The following is an 18,749-nucleotide window of genomic DNA, read 5'->3' on the forward strand; positions in this document are numbered from 1 at the left end:
GGCCAGTAGAAAGTGTGTGGTGGGACACCATTGTCATGGCTGATTGGAGCTCAAAACCACAGCTTCTAAGGCAGGAGTAGAAGGCCTCCACGGCCTCTAAGATGGCAGGAGTAGAAGGGAGCAGACCTTTAACACCAGAGTGGCCTGTTGTGCAGCTGCTACTACCAAAGGCCATCTCCAAACAATGCTTCAAAAACTTCTGGGCTGAGCTGCCATTGCCTCTTGGCGTGTTGCCTCCACTGATGTTTCTGGGGCTTAGTTATGTACACTACACTACACACTTGGGCAAAGTATTCCTTCCTGTTGTCCTGCATAGATTGCTCCCTGACCTGGCTTTCTCCCAGAGCAGTAAGGGGGAAAGGGTGGGAGAGAACTTAGACTACACAGAAGACTGACTAGAAACCACCAGGAAGGACTGGGAACAGATGTTAGGGACGAAGTCTGGGTAAAACTTAGGTAAAAAATAGCAATGGAACTAAACTAATGCCAAGAAACCAGCAGAGTAAATGAAAATATAGTGAAATGCTCACCAAGGGAAAACATGTACACTCACAAAAACATTTATACCAAAACAAGCCTGAATGAGATGTACAAGAGAAAGAGCTGAGGTGGAAAACTTATCGGCTACAGATGAAGGCAGGAAACTAACTAAAGCCTGAATGAGATGACAGCAACCTACCTTATGTGTTTCCTGCCTTTGGATGCTAGGTGGAGCTATTCCGCACTTGATAACCTTCATCTTCCAAGGGAGAAAAGAGAGGAAGTGAGAGTCTTGTTCTATCATGGAAGTCCATTCCACTTGTGGATGGACACAATTTGGTATTGCCCATTGTCTGCAGATGTTTTGTATGGCAGGAGGAAGGTATTTGGGCAACACAAATATTTTCCACACTTGAATCAAGCATAGTGGATCTTCAAGTATGTGTGTGTCATTGCTTCCTTTCTCACGTATCTTTATAAAAACACTTCATTTTCCTCATTGCACTCATTCTGAAACAAAATAATGTGCAGCATCAAGTGGTGACTTTGCCTGAGCAGAACTATTTCCATTCATGCAAGTCAAGGCATCTGTTTTTTTCAATACCCCATAGTCACTTAAGCCTCATTTTCTCCAAAAAGTTGCTCCCGAGAGTTAGGGACCCTCTGAGATAGAATGGCATATAGTGTGGGGGCTGTTGTAGGTTGCAGGGTGGGGGGATCAGCAAAAATTGAGTACCTCAACTTGCACAAGTGGAAGCCCTTCTGCTGAGTTAAAGCCACCTTTGGATACAACCTAATATGTCAATGCTGTATTTCATTAAGGAGGAGTAATCTTTCCCCCCATAATTCTTGATGTTGCATTTGACGATGAAATGGAAAATGAAAGAAAGCAGCAATAGAAAAGAGTCTTCTTTCCCCCAACTAGCTCCAACTAGGAAGGCCTGGCCTTAAGAGCTGTGTGAGATGTCATGCCAGAAGGGTTATATGTATATATCTTGTACAGTTTACTCCTTTGATATTCTGCTAAATGCATCTTCTATGTATAATGGGTATGACCATATTTACTAGTTTGTGTGATACCTGTGTACACCTTAAAGCATACATTTTCAAGATACGAGGCTTATAGCAATGTTTATTTTTATGATAAATATAACTAGGTAAGCCATACCTCATATAAACTACTTTCTATCCTGAAGTTGTTGCATAGATTTCCATACACCTCCAGTGAGAAAATCTCTTTATTTGGGTTGTACTAAGCCATAGACCTGAAGCTGAGTTACTTGTTGTCAGTCTAAGCTTGTTTTGTAGAAATGTTATATCCAGTAGCTGTCCCAGGCTCCCTTCAGGAAGGAAAGGTGGGCTATAAATTTGACATAATAAATAAATTGTTATAAACATTTGCTGGGAGAATGACGCATGCAGCTTTTCATTTTTGAAATTCCATTCCAGGTTCTTGCTAGAATTGCTAATGCTACAAGGCCTACAATTCATTTGTGTGAAATTGTGAATGAAGCTCAGCTGGAAAGGCTACTGTTGCTTCTGGTTGGGACAGACTTCAACAGAGGTGATATCTCTTGGGGAGGAGCATGGGCTCAGTATTCTCTGACATGTATGCTGCAAGATATTCTAGCAGGTTTGTTAAAACTCCTGATATTTATCAAAGCAAAATGCTAACTGTACATACAGTGGGAACAGAGAAGAGGTAACAGCCAACATGGGGTGAATATTGTCAAGAATAGCTAAGTTTGGTCAAGCTAAAATGGCTCAACCAGAGGGAATTCTGCGGGGCTTTGTTGCAAAGACCTCCGGGATACTCTGTTCTGGGGAAACCAAAGTGTTTTAGTGCCAGACAGCTGGAAATTGCTAATGTCAAGAAGGTGCAGCTGAGTCCTATGTGTTATCTCGTATCTGCTTCCTGAGATCAAAGGAGTTTGGGTGACTAGCTGGCTTCCAACAGTCTGGCAATTAAGGGAGCAAAGACCCTCATGTAGTAGAATCCAGCTGCCTGAGTAAACTGCATTTGGCCTGTCTGCTATGTAAAACAGTGTGAGAGCAAATGGTATAAGACAATGCTGAGACCACCACCAGGGCCACTACCTTGTTGCAACCTAGAGATTGGATTGGAGAGTGGTGTCCTCTGGCCTCAGGCCAACCTTGACCTTGCTGGTCAAGCTGTGGGATACTCTAGGCTTTTGTCCTTCCACCTCAACATTGAAAAACAAGACTCCTGCTTGACTATGTTGTCTGATCTTGTTGGAGTTGTCTTGTGTAGACATAATTCTTGGACATGATTATTTACTAAGGTACTATATAAGTGGTGTGTATGTTTTCTTGCAAAATTTTTGAAGTTGTATTGGGCACATGAATTAAGCAAATGCAACAAATCTTTTCGGTCTGTATTTTTAAAAAGGATTGAGTGCTGTCTAGTCTATGCTGAAATAATATCTTCTCAGTTTAGAATTTGGATTGAATATTGCAAGTATCCAGGCAATATACACACTTTTTTTCTTTAGCCACTTTGGGAAATTAATTGCCTTCTGTAATATTCAGGAGAACTGTTGGCTCCAATAGCTGCTGAAGCCATGGAGGAAGCTGCAATGGGAGAAGAGGCAGGGGCTTCAGCTGCCGACTCAGATGATGCTCTTCAGCAATCTGCAGTTCAGTTAGTGGAAACTATTGATGAGCCTTTAACACATGACATCACAGGTAAACATCAATACTTTGTAGGGTGGATCTGGGACATTTCCAAACTGTTGCTTGCTTCACTTTTGTCATCTAGCTTCAGTAGATTTCAGTAGCAGTTAAGGTGTTGGACTACGACCTGGGAGACCAGGGTTCGAATCCCCACATAGCCATGAAGCTCACTGGGTGACCTTGGGCCAGTCACTGCCTCTCAGCCTCATGAAAACCCTATTCATAGGGTCGCCATAAGTCAGAATCGACTTGAAGGCAGTACATTTACATTTTTTTTAAAAAGCCTATTGCTCACGACTAGGTTTTATCGATGACAACTGTTTATGCTTTCCAATAAGAACAACGGTTGCTGTGATTGGAAAAAAGTTTAAAGGCATTGGTTGAGATCCTAAGAAAAATAAACTTCAGGAGGTTCACAGAAGGAAAGTTTTCTCTCTCCGATGCAGTCCCTCACAACCTCTGAAAATCCTCCCTGGAGGGCCAGGGGACTCTCCTGAACTAAATGGGAAGGGATGAAAGGGGTTGCTGGTGAAGAGGAATAATCCAAAACCAGCCTGGGAAATTCCCCCATCACCCTTTTTGTCCCTTCTCACATTGTTCAGGAGGGCAGGCCGACCCTCTAGAGAGATGTTTTGAAGGCACAGGTGGCTGCAGAAATGGGGAGGAGGAGATGAGAAACTTTCCTTCTGTGAACTTAACTTATCTTAGGAACTGAGGCACTGTGTGTATTTGCTCTCCTGTGTAAACTTTTTTCTCTTAAGTGGGGCATCATTGGCTGTAACTTAACTGACAAAATTATTCATTATAAGAGATATGTGACAGATGTTTAATGCTCTGTGTACTAGAGTTTGCAACATTTTAAAGAACAGGTTCAGAAGATACTGTTTTACTAGTCTAGTTCTGTAATACAGTCTTAAACATTTGAGAACTTGACCCAGCCCATATCAGGTACAATGATACACGAGATCTGTAGAGCATATTATAGCCTACTCTCCACCTTCCAGCTTGCCATGAAGATCAAGTTCAGAGCTCATGCTCCTTGATTAAACAAGGGTGGTGCAGTGGGACGGAATATGAAAGCTTGTACACATCTCCTGCTCTCTGTAACAGCCTGGTGCACAGCGTGCCTGTCATGTAGAGTGGGGATGGGTAGAAAACAAGAGCCTGTTAAACCTTATAGAAATCCTTCTGTGTTGGTTTCTGTGCCCAGGTAGACTGGGTTGATCTGGGTTGCACAGCCTTTTGCCAGTCTTATCTGTTATGAACCTTTACAGAACATGGTGGTATTAAGCTCTTTGAATCACCTAAAGGTACTCCACCTCTGTCATCTTTGGAAAAAGATAAAGACATTGATCTTGAGTTACTGCAAGACCTGATGGAAGTTGATATTGATCCTTTAGATATTGATTTAGAAAAAGACCCACTTGCTGCAAAAGTCTTCAAGGTATGGCATACATGAGTTTTCAAAATAGCTTATATCTGTTCTGTACAGTACAACCTTTTTCAAAGTTGTCTCCTCTGTTTCGTTTGCACGATACACAAAATGCTATCAAAAAGAGAATATGTCTTAAAATGCTGATGAATTTTAATAGCCCAGCATGTTTCAAACAAAAGACATTGTTCAGGGGCTTTATATTCTTTCAGAGATATCTGAAAAGTATCTTCTTCAATACTCAAATGCACATGGCTATTAATTAAAATCTATCCCTTAAATATTAGACAGGCTCCATCTCTGTTATCTTTTTGGCCCCTATTGAAGACCTTCCTCTTTCAGCAAGCCTTTTAAATTGAGACCTTATCCCAGTCTGCATCTGTGTTGGAATTGCTTTTTAATATGTTTTTAATCTTTTTTTAAAAAAAGATGTCTTGAAAGCTTTTTTAAAAAATGTTTTTAAAGGTGTTTTGTTTTAATGTATTTTAAAGTCTGTTTTAAAGTGTTTGTAGTGCTTTTGTTTGCCGCCCTGTGCTCCTGCTGGGAGGAAGGGCGAGATGTAAATCAAAAAATAAATTAATAAATAAATTATATCAGCATTTTGAGACAGTCTCTTTTTGGCCATTCATTTGGTGGATTTTTTGTTGTTGTTGGTTTTGTTTTGTTTTGTTTTTGCATGCATACAGAGTGCCACATTTTACATATAGAAATGTCGATTCAAGTGTTCCATCTTATCATTTACATTTTTTTCAGATAGAGCCCCATTCTGCACTGTACTTAAAAACATTTTCTAAATAGAAAAGTAGATATATGGGGTTGTATCCAGCAAAGTTTTCCCATTTGCTCAGGGACTTCCAAAATGTCTGTCCCCACCCCTTATTCCAAACCTTGTCCGGAGGGTTAGGAGGAAACCCTGAACAGATTGGGGGGCCCTCAGAGGGAGGGGAAATTCTGTTGCCCATAAACAGGACAACTTAGTTGGATATAACCAGTGGAAAATATCTCATGAGACAATATAGCTGTATTCATTTTGATTGATATGTCCAGATGTTTCAAAGGATGCTAAGAACTGTAAAATGCAGGAATATTGCATTTGAAAGAATAAATCCACAGAACTGCTGAAATCTATGCAACTTGATATATTTCATTTTTACTAGGGTACCACAATAGAAATGGCAGTGGCCCAGTGCAGATGTAACATCCCAGATTTCTAACTATGGTTAGAAGATAAGCAGTGTGCCACAGATTTATCCACACTCTTCCCCTTTTCTCACACGTGAATTTCCTCCTGCCCTCCTTTGTTTACTTTAACTTTTATATAGCATGTTTTCTGAATCAGCACTAACCATGACTTATAACCAAAGCTTTGCAACTCCACAGAACATGTGATTAAAATAAACCAAGGAAGGAGGAAGTCTCATAAAAGTGGAGAGGAGATAGAGAGGAATAAATGGCACACTTTCATGTTTAGGAAATTAGAAGCATTACACCTGCACCGAGCGGGCTAATGTCTAATGTTTTTATGTGAATGTTGCTGTAACAGGGCACATTTACACAATACAGTAGGGCCCCGCTTTACAGTGTTCCGCTAATACAGCGGTTGTGAATTGTAGAAAGGCCCCGCCTTACAGAGCTTGTTCCGCTTTTACAGCATTTTTTTGCCGCTGGGCACCATTTTGGTCAATGTAAGTCAATGGGATCCGCTTTACAGCGGGGATCCAAAACGGAACCCGCCATATAAGCGGGGCCCTACTGTATGTATTCCTGGAATTTCATCTTATCTGTAGCTGTTCAAGATGTAAATTGGAGCATGAAGCAGTTTGGAAGATTCATCAAGCACAAGCAAGATGAACAGATTTTGACTTGTCTCCATTCTGGGCATACTACTTGTGTAAACAATAGCTTTGCAGTTTCCTTTACCTGGTGGAGTTCACAGTCTGGTAGGGGAACATCTTTGAGTGGCTCAGCATAGGGAATATGGCAAAATATGCTGTAGATTTCCTTGTGGACAAAGATTATAATTTTAGGATAACAATCCTAAGGAAGAGATCTGTGAATCTTGAGAGTAAAAAAAAAAAAAATGTTCTACCTAAACTTCTAGCTAAATATAAATTTTGTCTGGACAGCTTCTACCTCATTCTTCACTCTTTTTGTTTTTATTCAAACTCCTACTTTCTGTCTTAAACTTTAACCAGTTCACATGGTTAAAGTGATGCTGAAGGATGGGCAAATCTGTGTTGCACTTGGCCAGCTACCAAATTTCCTTCACTCTGTGCCCAGCTAAAAGCTCACCTTGCATTTCCTGTACCATATTTGGAAGTTTTGTAGCAATACAGTAGATGAGGCCTAAATACCAAGCTGGGTGCATACAGAAACAATTGTTTGCCATCTCCCATCATATGATATGCATAGATTGGTTCAACACACATCGTAGTGGGTCAGTATTGTTATGTGAACCAATACTTAATTTGAAAACTATTCTCATGTGCTTCTCTGTAATGCCTAGCAAAACATGCTGCCATTCTAATTTACTATAACTTCTAAAATACCGTTTATAATCCTACTTAAAATGTAGCAGTAGAAAAATTATAGTTTTTTAAATTGGAAATAATCTGAATAATATGTATTTCATTTTTATTTGATAAAGCCTATAAGTAGTACCTGGTATGATTACTGGGGTGCTGACTATGGTACCTATAATTACAACCCTTACATTGGAGGTGTTGGAATTTCTGTGGCAAAACCACCAGTTACAACAGAGAAGAATGGATCACAAACTGTGAGCATATCAGTCTCTCAGGGTAAGTATCAGCTGTATTCTTACTTCTTCAAATAAGCCAAAACTAATAGTAGAATTGCTGATGCCTTTGCTAATGTGACAGTCATGCTATGGGTTGGATAGAAGTTTGAAGGAGGCATTGTTCTGTGACAAACAGTTGAGATTTAATTCAAGCTGTATAAATGCATGTTCTGATTATTAGATTGAAGCCTCCTTTGAAAGGCTTTTTTAGCATACCCATGTCATAGTGCAAGCTGTTTTTAAAAACTGACCTGATATTCAAAAACCTTGTGGATTATTTGGGGGAGGGGGTGGTTCAGGAAAGTCCAGTGTCCTTCTGGACGTGGAGAAGTGGAGCTGAATTCAGTAAAATGGCCCATTAAATTATTGCTTAATCAAAATATTATTGCCCCTGAAAATAACAGCTCTAGGGGTTGAAAGCACAAATCTGACTTGATTAACCAAACTTGCTAGATTTTTTAAAATATCTGCTTTTGCAATCCATTATGCATCCAACCTTTCTTTTATGCCTTAACTCATTGTAAAGCCCTATAATAAGCAACAAAATACAGTCAGTACACTGGGTCTACGCTAACTATTTTATAATGATCTATTAAAATTTGATACAATATTCACTATTTAAACGCATACTATTTTACACATTTGAAATTTTAAATGTTGACTTTATGTGGCTTTCCCAAGCTTTAGATGCCCGTTTAGAGGTTGGACTTGAACAGCAAGCAGAGCTGATGCTGAAAATGATGTCTACTCTGGAAGCTGATTCCATTCTTCAGGCATTAACCAACACGTCTCCTACATGTAAATTTGCACAGTTAATTATAAACATCTCTGAATGTTATACTAATCTTTTCTTGCTAACCAAGATGCTAAACGTCCTGTTACCTGGTAGCTAAACAGAATGCAAAGCATGTTAACTGCACTTAACAGCTGAACAGGCATGCTTGAGCTTCCCAGTCACCTGTTGTGTATTCTACTTATCACTCGTATCTAAGGTGCATTTGGCAGGGATGGGTGGGAAAGCCTTCTCCATGGCTGCACAAGTTGTGGAAATAAGCATTTACACACACATGCACACATATATCCTAAACAGGACAAAGACCAAAATAGATGTTTGCACAAATGACTCATGCAAGCTGCTTCCGCTCAGTTTTCTCTGATAGTTCTTTCCCACTGCAGCTCCTTGTGCCACAAACCAGGTTGTTCCTGAGAATCACCTAACTTGGTAGTGGCTTTTGGAGGGCTCAGGAGGCTGTGGTAGGGAGGAGGAGGTGGGAAAGCCCTATTGCACAAGCAGCCGTCTGTAAACCATAGCAACCCATAGTGACTGCGTATGCTGTCTTTTTAAGGATCTTGCTACTGTGGCCCCATCTGCACTATACATTTAAACCACACTGAACGTCCAATATTATACCACTTTAATAGCCATGGCTGTTCCCCAAAGAATCCTGGGAACTGTAGATGGTTAAGGGTGTTGAGAGTTGGTAGGAGACCCCTATTTCCCTCCCAGAGCTACAATTCTCAGAGTGGTTTAACTATCAGTCCCTCTTACCAGGGAACTATGAGAACTGTAGCTCTGTGATGGGAATTGGGGAGGGAGTGTCTCCTAATAACTCTCACCACTCTTAACAAACTAAGCAGTTCCCAGGATTCTTTGGGAGAAGCCATGATTATTTAAAATGGTATTATACTGCGTTAAATATATATTGTAGATGGGGCCAGAATTCAATTTGAATTCTGTGGAAATGTTCTGTATATTGTGAAAAAGTAAAGGTATGTTGTTTGGTAATACAGATACAGATGGAATTTCTCTTTAATTTAACAATATCTTGCTTTGTTTTTTTTCTTTTAGTAACTCAGTCTCCTAGTGGAACAGATGATTCGTTGTTGCAGGGACTGCATGTATCAAATCAGAACAACCAGTTTATTATCCAGCTGTCCTCAATACCAATGTTAAGTGCATGCTTCAACAAACTGTACTCTATGCTACAAGTCCATCATGTTCAGGTATGTAACCATCACTCTTGAACATTGCAGAGAGCTTTTGCCACGATAGCCTCTGAGAATGAGATACACACATTCACCTTTATTAAACCAAATGCTTCCATGCTGTGTTTTTGCCTTTAGGTCAGTCCTTATAGCTAAGTGATATAGTTTTTGGTGCACCTTTTTACAGATGCATCTATTTATTTAATTTATATCCTACCCTTCCTCCCAGAAGGAGGAACAGGTATATTGTTCCTGATTAGATCAAACAACATAGTGCAGAACTGGCACATTTCCTGTTGGGCAAAGAATTAATCCAGAGTTTAGTCTTCACAGTTGTGCAGTACTACTAATTATTGCAGAAATAGAAAATAATTTTGGATGATAACTGCTGAAGTCTGAGGACAGAATATTAGAAAAACGTTAAAGAAACTAAGCTTTATAATTTTGGAAATTGTACTTACACCTATAACGGCAAACAGTAGAAACTTTTTTTTATTATAAACTATTTATATTTTTATAATGTGTATGCTGTCTCTGCAGATGCTGAGGCGGTTGCAAATAGCCTCCTTGGTTTAACACTTCCAGTGCTGATTGTTCCATTGCAGTTTGTATAGAGTTGCTTATAACATCAGAAGGGTAAAACCTATGCTGAAAACATTTTTATTTAAGAAGCAGTTCTTTCTAGAAACGCAACAAGTTGCTATATTTGCTGTTACATTATAAAGAGGCTGTACTTCTTGTTTTGCCTTTTGACAACCATATGCTTTATTGGCTTACATAATATCAAAAAGACATAAAATACAGTAGAACCTTACCTCGCTGTACCGTGGATTTTCATACACTCTGGGTATGACCCCAAGTGCCATACAGTACCATGGTTTTCATTATAACACAGAACACCTATAAAGCAGGTGCATCCTTTGTCCCCCAACCCCTGTGTTATAATGACGTTCTGCTGTACCATATATTCAGCCTACGGTAGTAGTGTGTGATAGAAGAGGAAAGAGGAGATAAATAATTGTTTGAAATCTCAAGCTACCCATTTATTGCACATTCCTAACTTCTGAGTTCCATAATCTTGTTCTAAATATGCTTTTAAAAAACAATTGTTTGTCATTATCCTATAGCTCGAATCCCTTCTACAGTTATGGCTCACATTAAGCCTGAATTCTGGGTCCACTGGGACTAAAGATAACTGCACTGACATTTTCTTGTATAATGCCAACCGGACACCTGTCATTCCTTTAAATCAAGGTGAGCTGCATTAGTGTTGGTGCATTGCTACATAGTTTAACACAGCGTTTTTATACTGTTTGTATAGTACTGTACTTGAGAAAGTCAGTCAATAAGATTTCTATTGTGTTCAGCATGCATTAGTTCAGCACTAAATTATATGCTAGATTCAAGAGCTATCTCCAGTTTGAGTAAATACAACCACATCTGAGGGAAATTGGGTGTCAGGAAGGAAAAGATGGCTGTGTTTTGAAAGGTTAAACCCTCACTTTCCTTTTTCCTTTCTGTCACACACATATCCTGGAGGGCAATTTTTCAGGATTAAGATGCCAAAACCTGTAGGATGAGGTCTCCAACTGGAACATATATTAGTTTTTGGTGGCTTCCACTTTGGAGTCCTAAGTTTAAATTGGTCTTTAGTCCAGTATTTCACACTATTTTTTTTAAAGTTGGGGATCTTCATACTAAGAAATGGCTGTTGATAAAATTTACAGGTAATGTGATGAATTAGATCGCTATCACGTGCATTGAAACATATCTACACAGACACTCACCCAGCAGTGTAGGAGTTGCTTTGCCATGATACGATCCTGTGCTGATAGGAATGTCTGTGAATATAGTAGTCACAAGCACAGGACTAATTGAAAAATGGAAATGAACTGCCTTCAAGTCGATCCCGACTTATGGCTACCCTATGAATAGGGTTTTCATGGTAAGCAGTATTCAGAGGGGGTTTACCATTGCCTCCCTCTGAGGCTAGTCCTCCCCAGCTGGCTAGGGCCTGCTCAGCTTGCCACAGCTGCACAAGCCAGCCCCTTCCTTGTCTGCAACTGCCAGCTGGGGGGCAACTGGGCTCCTTGGGACTATGCAGCTTGCCCACGGCTGCACAGGTGGCAGGGCACGTAACCCTTGAGCCACTCATTGTGAGAGTGATCTTTAGCTGGCCCTTGACTCCCAGGAGACACAAGTGGGGATTTGAACTCACAGACTCTGGACTCCAAGCACAGGGCTAATTGTATGGGTATTTTCCAGCTGATTGTGGATTGAATGGGAAACTCACGTACCATCAGTCTGCCCATGTTTGTGTGCACCCCTGAGGCTTGGAACTGAATCACTGCAAAGGGACTCCAAAATCAGTGTGAATGTGAAGGGGGCTTAGATTATTTGGGATGGGCAAGTACATTCTTCTTACCTTTTTCCAGTGAGAAGAAGCTCAGTCCAGTTTGGCAATCTCCAATGAGCTATCCCCTTAGTAAAGCTTTACCTCTTCCATATTCTTCAGACAGACATGATGCTAGGGATGTTTTCTCCTTTCATTCTCTGGAGGTTGCATTAAGTTATCAGCATGTAGACTTGTTGTAATTATGTTATCCCCTGCTGATGGTTTGCAGAATTGGCAAGTGAGATGTAAACATGTCTCATAAAATGGATCAGGATCTCCTGTAGAACATGGGCCAAAAGTCCTGTCTGCCTGTTCCCTAAACAAAAAATAAAAAGTGCTGCTTCACATGTTAACAGATTCCTGTTTGGAAATTACTGCTGTTTAAGAAATTGCTTGATTCCTGCATGTAGAGCATAACATGTTGCAAGCATGTTGGCAACATATGAAGTGGCACTAAGTGATTGAGCACAGCAAGTGTATGATAACAGTCCTCTCTTGTTCTCCTGCCCGTTGCTGCATTGGCTAGACCCCAAGTGAAACATGGAAGGTGATTTTCTAGTAGCAGTGGCCAGTTTGGTGGGGCAGTGCTATGGAACCTCGCTCCTGATACCAGCATTGCTGCTGCTTACTGCAACATGGTGGGGGGAGGTTGGGGCTTTGCAGGTGCACCAGCTTGCACACTGGAAAGCCCATTCAGCTCTTACCTTTCTGTCACCCTGCCTCACACTGTCCCAGTAAGTGGCAGTGACACCAGTGGCTGAAGGGTGGCTCCACCACACTGCCCTCTCATTCCAGCCCCTCATGTCTTCATGTTAAGCCCCCCTCCAAATGGCAGCATAATCTTGGCCTTAATTTCTTCTGCAAAGGAGATGGCAAAGCCTGCGCCCAGTAGCTCTCTGTTGTGGTTGAGTTCTGTGGTTAACTTTTGTCTTGGTATTGGTGAACCTGTAAACGTTTTATCTTGCTTTGCTTGTATCAGTTTAATCTCCTGCCCTTGCGCTTATTACTACAATTCGTACATTCTCCAGCTTGAGAAATCCACATCTCTGGCATAGTAATGTTTGCCAGAATTTGTCTTTCTAAAAAGTGGTATTTTCATTCTCCCCTCCCTCCAATAACTGCAGTCTGCAGTAATAAAAAAAAATCAACTTGCAGTTGCAATATGTTGTGTTTGAACTGTGTATTTATTACAGCATCAGTAACTAGCTTCCTGACTGTCCTGGCATGGTATCCTAATACCTTACTGCGAACATGGTGCCTTGTACTTCATAGTCTAACCCTCATGACGAACATGCAATTCAACTGTAAGTTCCTCTGGAATATTGCACTTATGAACCCTAAGGTTAACATGTAATTCTCACTTTTTTTAAAAAAAAAAGTAAATTATTAAAAATAGTTTAATTCAGCTTGAATGAAAGTGGTGGATATGCCAAAACCTAGCCAGCACAAAAAGATCTGTTTTAGTTATTAAAATCTTAACGCAAGATAAGAGCGTCCTTGTTATCAGTCTAATATGTAGCAGTAACTTGTAGCAAATGTAAAATAAATCTTGATTTGATGAGGAGCTGAAGTTAAATATTTAAAAACTTAAAAGAACCAAGTTTTGTATTGGGAAAAACTTGGTGTCTTGTTTATTCCTTGTGGAAAGAAGATATGATGATCTTAACCAGTGCTGTGGAGTCAATATGTCAAACCTTCAACTCCGACTCCTCTGTTTTTCTACTCTCCGACTCCTCCATAAATGGCAAATGTATATTAATTTTTCTACTGTCTGACTCCGACTCTAACTCCTTCATAAATGGCAAATGTATATTAATGTATTAATATTAATATTAAAATATTAATTTTATTTTGAAGTTTGAGTCAGTACATTTCTTCTGACTCCACCTAAAATTGCTTCTGACTCCACGACTCCGACTCCACAGCCCTGATCTTAACATAGTTGCTGTTTAAAAGAACAATGAGGTGCCCGTAAACAGCTGAGGGTAGTATTAAAGGGAGATCTTCACTGAGTTACCACTTTACTCATTTTCTCTGGGTGACGTTTATTGGCTTCAGGAGCTCATGCTGAATAGCAAACCTGAAAATGGCCACTTAAGATGTGGTAACAATGACTTTACACTTCCCTCCTTAATTGCTTCTGTTGTTCTTCCTAGGCCTAGCTTGACTGTGTGTGGAAATACAGCTTCATCTTCTTTTTGCTGCTGGGCTTCTTTGGCTCTGAAAGTTGCAGGTGTTCTCTTGCAGGCAGAATCTGAGCCCAGGAGTGAACAGAAAAGTGATACAGGTCCAGTGGCTTCTTGCCAAGAGACTTTGATTGCATGTGTGAAACCCTCTGCCTTCACCAAAACAGCCATAGTGCAGAGCCTTAGTAGTCTTGTATAAGTAGCAGAACAGAATCTCTACTTTGCTTTCTGTTCCTGGCATTTAGACATTTTTTGCTGCCAAATAGCACCTTGGTTAAAATTAGGGAAGTGCAAATTAATTTAGGTTAATTGGGAAAAAATATTAAAATAAAATAAAAAGTTACCATACAAAATCTCAGCAGAAAGGATGAAGCAAGAAAAACTGAAGCACTCATAGGCACTGTAACGTGGATTGAACAATCTAAACACTTTCTGGGTAAACATTTTCACAGAAATCTAACTAAACATTTGGCTGATCCCATATGATGTTACATTCTGTAGTGTATACAACAGTATAATTTGGGAATTTTACTTTTCAAAATTTTATCTTGCAGCTGGTCCCTGCAGTGCCATTACATCTCAGGAAAGTACTGCTCAGCTGTTGGTATCAGATCCCAACCTCATTCATGTTTTAGTGAAGTTTCTTTCTGGAACCAACCCTCATGGGACAAATCAACATAGTCCACAGGTAACATTTCTAATTGCTGTCAGCAAGTATTGGTATTCAGGTCACCTTAAGGATGCTAAAAAACTCAGGCCTGAAATAATTACAAACAGTTAAAGATTTACTGCTTTTTCCTTTTGAGTGAAGATATTCTCAGGTGGGATGCGAGCTCCCTCTAGCCCTTGAAAGCAGGATTGCAGCTGATTCAAAGGGTTCACTCACAACCAGTGAGTCCCACCCAGTTTACTCCTGCATTTGTGCTGAGAAGTTGTGTCCCACGCTCGGTTGCTCAGACTGCTTAGACTTGTGTGTTTTCTTTGTGTATCCTTCCTCATCTTAAGTGTTGTTCTGTGTGGTTTCTTATCACTAAAGGTTAAAACAAAAATTGGCTTCATTATATGTGTGGGGGCAGGGTCTTTGTGTCTTTTTATGGGGTTGCTGTGTGCTTGTAGGTTATGTAAAGTGACTGTTGGGCTGTGTTCATGGCTGTTGGATGTTTTAGTGTCACTGGTTTTTCATCTACTTCATTTCCTGTTAGCCCTCACAACTGCTCTTTTTCTTCATGTTTTTTTAAATCTTCCCTCGACAGTGTGTTTGCTCATTGAGCTCTTTGGTGCTTCACCTTGAAGTTGCTTGTTATCTTTCACCTTGTTTAGAGGCTATTTGAAACCATTTGTTTATCTTTAGGCTTGTTTAAAGGTTGTTTTCCCTCAGTTTGCATTTTCCATATGAGTACGGTCCTCACAGCGGGTAATGGCTCCACCTATCGTGTGAAGGCAAGAATGTCTTTGAAGTCAAGACTAGGGGCGTCAGGCCCCTCCCACTCTCCAGTTCATTCGCAGCGAGTCTATAGAGAAAATCTAAAAATACAAGAACAAGGCCAACAGGCCTGCCAGCAGGAAAATAACACAATAGTAACATGCATAATAACATGACTCCAACATAGCGATATAACAGAACTAGAAGTCTTGACTTCACTCTTAAATTTAAATGTAATAGCGTAGCAGTAATATATAACAGCTTAGTAATAAATCTATACATCCTCCAACTGGGAGGGTCGTGAGGACCGTACTCATATGAAAATCACCCTTCAGGTGAGACCAATGGTCCATTTTCCATATGAGTCCGGTCCTCACAGCGGGATGTACCAAAGCAGCCCATAATAGGGAGGGACCGCCCACATGATAATCGTCATTAAGAACCCGTTGCAACACTCGTCTGCCAAAGGAGGCATCGGCAGAGGCATAACGATCTATTTTATAGTGCCTTATAAACGAGTGTGGAGTAGACCAAACTGCAGCTCTGCAAATATCAGCAACAGGAGCGTTGGTAGCAAAAGCAGCCGTAGTGGCCGCTGACCTAGTGCAATGAGCTGTTATGCTAGCTGGGACAGGTAGCTGAAGGGACTCATAAGCTAAAGCAATACATGCACGCAACCAGCGGGATAAGGTGGAATTAACTACTTTATGCCCCATAGACCTTGGATGAAAGGATACAAACAGAGACTCCGTTCGTCGTATATCCTGGGTCCTAGACAGGTAGGTCTTGAGAGCCCTCTGGACATCCAACGAATGCTAAGCCTTCTCGAGAGGATGGGTAGGATTCGGGCAAAAGGAAGGCAAAACAATGTCCTGGTTGCAATGGAAAACTGAATCAACCTTAGGACGGAAGGAAGAATCAGTCTTCAGTACAACAGAGTCCTTATGGAAGACGCAGAGATGGCGAGCAGAAGACAATGCGCCCATTTTCCATAGGAAGTGGGCCATCACTGTGGGAAATAGTTCCACCTATCGTGCGAAGGCAAGAATGTTTTTGAAGTCAAGACTAGGGACGTCATGCCCCTCCCACTCTCCAGTTCATTCTTGCCTTCGTACGAACAAGATTGGAATTTCACATAGCTAAGTCTCGTATTTGTCTTTAAACCCTTTCTCTTTTTCTGTTTGTGTTTAGCCTCTGAGGGTTCCCTCAGGGACCGCGGCTGCGGCTTCCTCACCCTTCCCTCAGAGCTATTCAACCTATTTTATTTACTTGACTGGGGGCTCCCTCTGAGACCGCGGCTGCGGCTCTCTTCGTTTTGACAGTTTCTAGCCCCCCCCCGCTCTGTTGTCTCTTTAGCCAGGGGGCTCCCTCCAGGACCGCGGCTGCGGTTCTCCCCTTTTGATCGCTTCTGATCACTTCTGATCGCTGTTAACTTCTCCCCCCCGATCGGTTGCCGCGGCTGCGGCTTATCCGATCTCAGCGGGAGCTTGCAGCTGCGGCTCCCGCCGTTAACCCTCTGCCTCAGATCGCCCTCGCAACGTGGCTTAAATCCCACTGAGGGCTTTACAGCCCGCGACGGCGGCTCTCTCTGCGGTGGCTGCCGTCTTTTCCCCTACCTGTTTTCTCCGGGGATTTTTTGGAGCCGCTACTGCGGTTTTTGGCGAGATCGTGCTGGGCAGCCCTTCCTCCGGTTCGCCTTCGACGGCCGCCATTGCTTCTTTTTTTTTTTTTTTCTTTTTTCTTTCAGAATTTGAATTTCCCGCCCTTTTTGTTCCCCTTAGTATCGGATACCTCCCCTGCAGACTATCTATCCGTACGTTTGTGTATATGTGCTGCTGACTAATTTACACACGACTGATTTACACACATTACTGTGGCTGTAATCATAGTGGCTGAATTATATTATCAAGGCTGGAGCTCCAATCCTAGTGGGCTGGATTGTATTATCAAGGCTGGACCTTTAATCCTAGTGGCTGGATTACATTATCAAGGCTGGAGTTTTAATCCTAGTGGCTGGATTACATTATCAAGGCTGGAGCTTTAATATCAGTGGCTGACTTGTATCAAATCTGATTTACATTACATATCCTGCCCCCTATGGGGCCGTGAACAAGCCAAAAACCCAGCCTACAGCACTAATCTGAGTGTGCCAACTCTAAACAGCCTATATTATATTAACGCTGATACCTCTGTGCATTCTGCCCCCTCTGTGGCAGTGCATTCGCCATCTGCCAGTGTATCCTACCCCCTCCGTGGTAGTACGCTGTGCCAGTTCGGGTCTTTACATCCTGCCCCCTCCGTGGCAGTGTACTGCACCCAGGTTCATATAAGATGGCAGAACAGCCAGGCATGTCACCATCAACACACATGGTGCCAGATCAGCCAAACATGCCACAATCAGCCAAGCCACAACATACTAACACGTCTAAGACCAGACATGCCAAAGCACTGGCTAAGACAAAACATCTTTCCAGCCACAGTAAACCAAAACGCCCTCGTTATGTCTCTGTGCCAACAACCACCACAGCACAGACACACATATGTGATATTTTCCATTCTCCTGCTACTGCCTCTGACGAGGAAGAGTTTGTTGGCTTTCCCCCTCACGGTTCGCCTAACGAACCTACCTCTGGCTTACCGCCTCAGACATCTGTTCCAATAGCCCACCAGGCACATACATCTCACACATCTGGTCTGCAGCTGTCTCCTGATTTCCTCTCCCAACTCCAAGCCATGCTGGCTTATTTCACACGAATGCAGTCACTACCACAGGTTCCTGCCATACCCCCACTCAACATGGACCAATGTGCGTTCCATGCTGCTCATCCTTCCTGCTCACCAGATCCCTTTGATGTAGCCAGAGGCAGATGTACGGACGAAGCCTCGTATGCGGAGGAGTTAACTTTCACTGACCATGTTGAAGGAGACGACTGGAGCGACTATTCAGATCATGAGGAGGATACATCGTATCGCTTGTTCAATACCTCAGATTACCAACCGCTCGCACGTAGGGTACTTCATACCCTTGGTCTCCAAACTGCGCCTTCAACTTCGTCCGCCCCAGCTCTCAAAGGGGCCAAGGTCCTCAAATCCCCTGCACCTACTGAACACTACATCCCGGTGCCGGACCCAATTGCCAAATTAGCCTCCGAAGAATGGGCCCACCCACTCAAAGCTCGACGCTTCAAGAACATGACTGACAGACTTTACGCCCTAGCCCCAGACTTCGCCACCAAGTTAGATGTCCCTGGCATAGATGAACCGATCGCTCGCCTCGTTTCACAATCTATCTTGCCCAGGGAAGGGGAATCCCACCTAAAAGATACTACTGAGCGTCGAATAGACTTCGCCCT

At 41.9% G+C, this 18,749-nt stretch overlaps 1 protein-coding gene across 8 annotated transcripts in view; it reads left to right on the top strand.

Annotated features, from left to right (window-relative positions):
• The window catches only part of BIRC6 (baculoviral IAP repeat containing 6), a 239,623-nt gene that overhangs the window by 77,132 nt on the left and 143,742 nt on the right, over positions 1-18,749 (top strand). For 6 of the 8 annotated variants that reach the window (XM_061624740.1, XM_061624745.1, XM_061624747.1 and 3 more), the window contains 9 exons: positions 1,930-2,113; positions 3,031-3,186; positions 4,449-4,618; positions 7,254-7,407; positions 8,088-8,204; positions 9,256-9,410; positions 10,520-10,646; positions 12,981-13,091; positions 14,528-14,661. In XM_061624740.1, coding sequence (XP_061480724.1) covers positions 1,930-2,113; positions 3,031-3,186; positions 4,449-4,618; positions 7,254-7,407; positions 8,088-8,204; positions 9,256-9,410; positions 10,520-10,646; positions 12,981-13,091; positions 14,528-14,661 — 1,308 coding nt within the window. The remainder of the gene's footprint in view (positions 1-1,929; positions 2,114-3,030; positions 3,187-4,448; positions 4,619-7,253; positions 7,408-8,087; positions 8,205-9,255; positions 9,411-10,519; positions 10,647-12,980; positions 13,092-14,527; positions 14,662-18,749) is intronic. The other 2 variants (XM_061624742.1, XM_061624744.1) reach the window with 1 other exon arrangement.

The sequence above is a fragment of the Rhineura floridana genome, chromosome 4 (assembly GCF_030035675.1).
Source record: "Rhineura floridana isolate rRhiFlo1 chromosome 4, rRhiFlo1.hap2, whole genome shotgun sequence".
NCBI lineage: Eukaryota > Metazoa > Chordata > Lepidosauria > Squamata > Rhineuridae > Rhineura > Rhineura floridana.